This window comes from Myotis davidii, unplaced genomic scaffold (genome assembly GCF_000327345.1).
Source record: "Myotis davidii unplaced genomic scaffold, ASM32734v1 scaffold313, whole genome shotgun sequence".
Lineage (NCBI taxonomy): Eukaryota > Metazoa > Chordata > Mammalia > Chiroptera > Vespertilionidae > Myotis > Myotis davidii.
Window position 1 is genome coordinate 2,051,205 of NW_006286275.1, and position 5,827 is coordinate 2,057,031.

At 38.8% G+C, this 5,827-nt stretch overlaps 1 protein-coding gene across 1 annotated transcript in view; it reads right to left on the reverse strand.

Annotated features, from left to right (window-relative positions):
- COL21A1 (collagen type XXI alpha 1) overlaps positions 1-5,827 on the reverse strand; it is a 108,270-nt gene that overhangs the window by 91,863 nt on the left and 10,580 nt on the right. The window contains exons 3-4 of the mRNA XM_015560047.1: positions 1,857-2,025; positions 1,551-1,767 (exon numbers count right to left, since the gene is read on the reverse strand). Of these exons, the coding sequence (XP_015415533.1) occupies positions 1,551-1,767; positions 1,857-2,025 (386 nt within the window). The remainder of the gene's footprint in view (positions 1-1,550; positions 1,768-1,856; positions 2,026-5,827) is intronic.

Below are 5,827 nucleotides of genomic sequence, written 5' to 3' on the forward strand. Positions count from 1 at the left end.
CCCGGCTCCGCCCCCCACCCAGGCCTGATGCCTCGGCCAGAGGAGTTGACCCTCATCACCCTCCGGTCACCAATCACCGGATCAGCCCCTTGACCAGGCCTGAGGCCTCCGGCAGAGGTGTCAGGCCTGGGCAGGGGACCCCCAGCTCCCTGCGGTTGCAGGCTCAGCCCCTGCCCAGGCCTAACGCCTCTGGCCTAGGCGTCTGGCCCGGGCAGCGGGGACCTGCAGCTGAAGCGGCCCCGCGATCGTGGGATTCGCTTTAGGGCCAGGCAAAAGACCCCCTAGCTCCTGGGACTGCCAGCTTCGACCTTGCCCAGCTCCCATCGCTGGCTCCACCCCTACTTCCTGCTATCACTGGCCAGGGCGGAAAAGGCGCCTGATTCTCTGATCAAGGCTGGGGGGCAACCCAGCTCTTAGCTCCCCCTGGGTTTCTGATCAAGGCTGGGGGGCAAGGCAAAGGCGGCCCCAGGGAAACCCCCTGCCCCCCAGCTCTTAGCTCCCCCTGGGTTTCCGATCACTGTCAGTGGCAGGGGGTTTCTTCCTGCTTTCTCTTTCGCCTTCCTGCATTGTGCCTACATATGCAAATTAACCGCCATCTTGTTGGCAGTTAACTGCCAATCTTAGTTGGCAGTTAATTTGCATATAGCCCTGATTAGCCAATGAAAAGGGTAGCATTGTACGCCAATTACCATTTTTCTCATTTATTAGTGTAGATATCAAAACTTGATTGCTTTTATCATCATATCTGTATTCTGAACATATGACTTAGAAAATACATTTTTATTTTTAGTATATTTATTTTACTAAATATATCCCTTTATGGGGAATAAATGTCCTTACAATTAATGTGAATTCTGCATCCATTTTCTGCCTGTATTTAATGTTCTAACAAATGTCTTTATTTCAATATCCTATGGGACATGACCATGTAAAACAGACCAACATATGCTTTGAAAATGACCAGACCTAAATTCAGTTTCTATTGTCACCACTTAACTAGCTCTGTTACTTGGAGTAGGAACTTAAAATCTCTGAACCTTGGTTCCTTGTCTGTAAAATGGGAACAACAGGTTCTTCTTTAGGTGGTTATTACAATTCAATGTCCCTGGCACTTAGTAGCAGAAATTCAAAAATGTTAGTTCCTCCCACCCCTAAATTCCACATGGATTAAGAAAGAATTTTCCTGCCCGGATGGCATGGCTCAGTGGTTGAGCATCCACCTATGAACCAGGAGGTCACGGTTCAATTATTGGTCAGGGTACATATCCAAGTTGTGGGCTCAATCCGCAATGTGGGGCATGCAAGGGGCAGCCAATCAATTATTCTCTCTCATTATTGCTGTTTCTATTTTTCCCTTCCTTTCTGAAATCAATAAAAATATATTAAAAAAAGAATTTTCCTTCCTTTGTTTTTTCTTACAATAAAGCAACATTGAAATCTGAAGCTGATATCTTTCCAGTCATGTTAAAATTATAGCTCTCTTCCCCCAATACACATAAACCTAACAGTGTTTCCTCATGAATAGCATAATCGTATCCAGGCATCATTACCTTAACTCGAGGGTCAGCAAAGGTGACCACTTGTGAGCCATTAACCACACTGGTCGTTGTAAATAGTAATGTTTTATCCACACCATTTAAGGTAACTGCTATTTGTGGCCTTCCATCAATGGTTAAAATTCTCCATAAATCCCATATTTTCTTGACCTTAAATCTCTGAGTGGAGACAAATACATATGATGGAGGAAGACCTTCTGGAAAAACATTGCTAGAAAAAGAAGAACATGAATAAGCTTAAAGAATTCTCAAAAAAGCTATAGACATATCAAAAAATATATATCAACACATAACATTTACCTTGTGAATTCTGATAAATCAACTTTTGATGTTACTTCATATCCTTTTATCTTTGTTGGTGAAAGCTGGATTCTTTTCTTAACCTTTTTCTTTACACCCAAGCCTAAAAGAATATCAAATCCCTTCTCATCTCGAGCTGCCACGGGAATTCGTGTTGGACAGACAGATTCTATAAATCAAAAGCAAAAGCAGTAAATGTTGATTAAGCATGGAATACTTCAATAATAAAAGAAAATCAATAGAGGGATACTAGAGAATATAAGAATTATAAAATCTATATATGCATGCAAATATATATTAATGTATGTAAGTGTATTTTCTGAGAAAACATGGGAATTTTTTTGGCATTCGAGAGTGAAGTCTCAACTGTCTTTTCTCCCATTAAAAGGGGATACACATAAAACAGAAATGCAAGAGAAACATTTGTTAATGGATTATTTTAAACACTATGCTGAAGTTTATAAGTTACTAGGTATTTTGAATATGGAGCAACCTAATACTTGGAGAGGCAGGAGGACACTGAAACAGGATTCATGATTCTCATCCAGGATTTACTATTAATTAGTCACATGACCTTGGATAACTCTGAAATTTCTTGGATCTAAATGAATCCTAAGATTCCTTTCTTGCATTCCTAGCATTTGAGGGGTAAAAAAGAAAGTGTTGTTCTTCATATCCTTTCCAGTTCTAGCAGTTTATAATTCTACAGTTTAAATATCACTGGTTCTGTCACTCTGGAAAAAACTTAATTGTGGGTCTTCTGTTCACGAAAGTCCTAAAAATGGGCCTATTATCTCTTCTATGATTAATGACATTATATATTATAATAATCATTTATAAATAAGTAAAAACTATTTCCTTAACAAGAAGAATTACAGTTTGCATTATACAGTCATCTATGTAAGCTATAAAATATGATATGCCTTTCACTTCTCTGGGAAACTAGTGTCTCAAATGAGGTGGAAATTTTTATATGGTTGAAATGCTATTAAACTGTTATGCTGTAGAAATGTTGTAATATTTTCAGATTCTTCCAAGGCCCTCATATAACATACACATTGAGCATGACTGCTTATATTTTATAGAGCAGCTAACAGAACAAAACAAGAATAAACTTCACTAAACATACCTTAAAGTAATCACTCTCTTACATAACATTAGGGACAGGGGAAGGCATTATATTTATAACACCATAAAAAGTAATGAGATGAATTTCATTAGCCCAATATGTACAGTCATATCTTATACCACAGAATATTGGAAATAAAGGATTAACATAAATAAAATCAGATGGGTGTTTCCCTGGGAAGAAAGGTATTTTTTTCCTCTCAGGCCTTAAGATGAAAATTTTGAAGGGACCCAATCACATCCTTCTTGCTCTGGATAGTTTGGAGCTAACTCATGAGGAGATAGGTAAATCAGGCAAAAAGAAGATGTTGGTTAAATGTGTGATTCAGTGCATTTCATGAGGCACACCCTCCCGGCAACGTAAGGCTGATTTATTCCTACCCCACCTCAGGGGCAGGCTCTGCCCACTCCGATCACTTGTGGTCTACCAATGACTTCTATCAAACTCACTAATCTGAAAACCTTTTTGGTCATTTAGGGATAAGAAGTGAAAGAAAGCAGGAAGAGAGACCAAAAGAGCTGGTCTAGCTAATCCCTCCATATGAAAACATGAGAAGTAGGATACTCTATTACACAGTTGTAAATCATAAACCAATGCAAAAAATTGAAATGTTCCCATCATTATGAGGCAGTATTTAGGAGGAGGATACACAAAACAATCACTTCAATTGCATTTGATTTAAAACCGCAAAAGAAAAAAGTTCAGCTGAATAGAAAACGTGTTTAACATTACATCATAAGAATATTCAGATTGCAAATGCACCTTCGATTTGCTTTACAAATGAAAAGTTATAAGATGCTGGGCAAAGAGCTCAGACTCAATACAAGAACTTTAGATTTAGACCTTAGCCTCTCTCATAACCTCTCATGAACCTTGGATTCTAATCTGTGAAGTGAGAATATGTAATTATCTCCACAGGTGATTACATATTGTCTGAAAATCAAATGTGGTGATGTATGCAAAAGTGCTCTGTAACTCCATAATTGCATGTGAGCAAAGGGAATAAAGCACACATTGCATCCATAATTTTCAATAATAAAATCCTTTGCACTGTAATCTAATTCCCCAGAGTTTATAGAAAGCAGAGTGACAGTTTGTGAAATCAAGGATATAAATTAACAGCCACAATATAGCCATGTTTTCATGTTCGCCTAGGCACATCTCTTTAGGGAAAATGTATTTAAATAATTTTTTGGAGGAATAACCTTCTCCCCAATTTGCTCACCTACAAGGAAAACAAATTACCCTTACAGCCGAGCCAGTGTGGCTCAGTGGTTGAGCGTCAACCTATGAACCAGGAAGTCATGGTTTGATTCCCAGTCAGGGCATCAATAACAAAGTGTGAGAGGGGCAGGGAGATGCAACAATGTAGAGTATTTGTATGTGACTGAAGTTCAGATATTATCAGCTTAAAATAGATTTTTATAACAGTATAATGTTTAATGTAACCCCCATGGTAACCACAAAGAAAAAAACCTATACAAATGAAAGTGAAAAACAAATCAAAGTATGTCACTACAAAAATAATAAATGAAACACAGGAAGACCACAAGAGAGAAAAGAACAACAAAAAGGCTATATGACAGCAAACAACAAAAGAGCAATATGAAATCTTTCCCATCAGTAATTAGTTCAGATGTAAATGAATTAAACTCACCAATAAAAAGACACAGACTGGTTAAATGTGTTTTTAAAACCACCAAAATTCAACTATGTATATATCTTTAGAGTTATTATATCTTTTATTTCTTGCCGGTGAATTGACCTTCTTATCATTATATAATGTCCTTCTTTGTCTCTTTCGACAGTTTTGCCTCAAAGCCTGTTTTATCTGATATAAGTATGAACACCTTTGCTCTCTTTTGGTTACTATTTGCATGGAGTATTTTTTCCCATCCTTTTACTTTTTACTTCTCAAACACTCCCAAGAAACTGAAAAGGGGGAAATATTTACAAACACTGTTTATGAGGCCATCATCACCCAGGTACCAAAACCAAAAAAAAAAAAAAAAAAAAGACACTCCAGAAAAGAAAACTACAGGCCAACATTCTTGATGAATATAGATACAAAAATCCTCTACATAATACTAGCAAATTGAATTTAATAGCATATCAAAAAGTACCCACAACGTGACCAAATGGAACTTATCCCTGAAATGCAAAGATAATTCAACCTATGAAATCAATTAATATATTATACCACATTAACAGAATAAAGCATAAACATTACATAATTGTCTTAATAGATGCAGAAAATGGACTTCTCAAAATTCAACATCCTTTCATGATAAAAACACTCACCAAAATAAGTATAGAAATAATTTACCTCCACATAATAAGGCCATATTTGAAAAGCCACAGCTAACCAACATATTCAATGGTGAGAAACTGAAAGCTTTTCTCTAAGATCAGGAACAAGATAAGAATATTCACTCTTGACAGTTCCTCGGAGAACCAAGATGGCGGCATAGGTTAACGCCGGAGTTTGCTGCCTCGAACAACCACTTCAAAAGTGAAACTAAAAGACGGAACGGACATCACCCAGAACCACAGGAACGCTGGCTGAGTGGAAGTCCTACAACTAGGAGGAAAGAGTAACGCATACGGACACTCAGAGGAGGCGCAGTGCTGAAGTCAAATTCTGAGGTGCGGAGTGCACGGAGCGGGCGGCGGCGGAGGGCGCGGTTGGCGTTTTCAATCGGGAGGGAGTCGCAGACTCTGAGCTCCAGATCCGGGCGAGTCTTTAGGGGCACAGACTCAAACGGGAGAAGCGGGACTGTCTGGCTTCGGTGAGAGCGAGTGCAGCTTTCTCTCCCAGGTTTGCAGCGGTTGCTGGGACTCC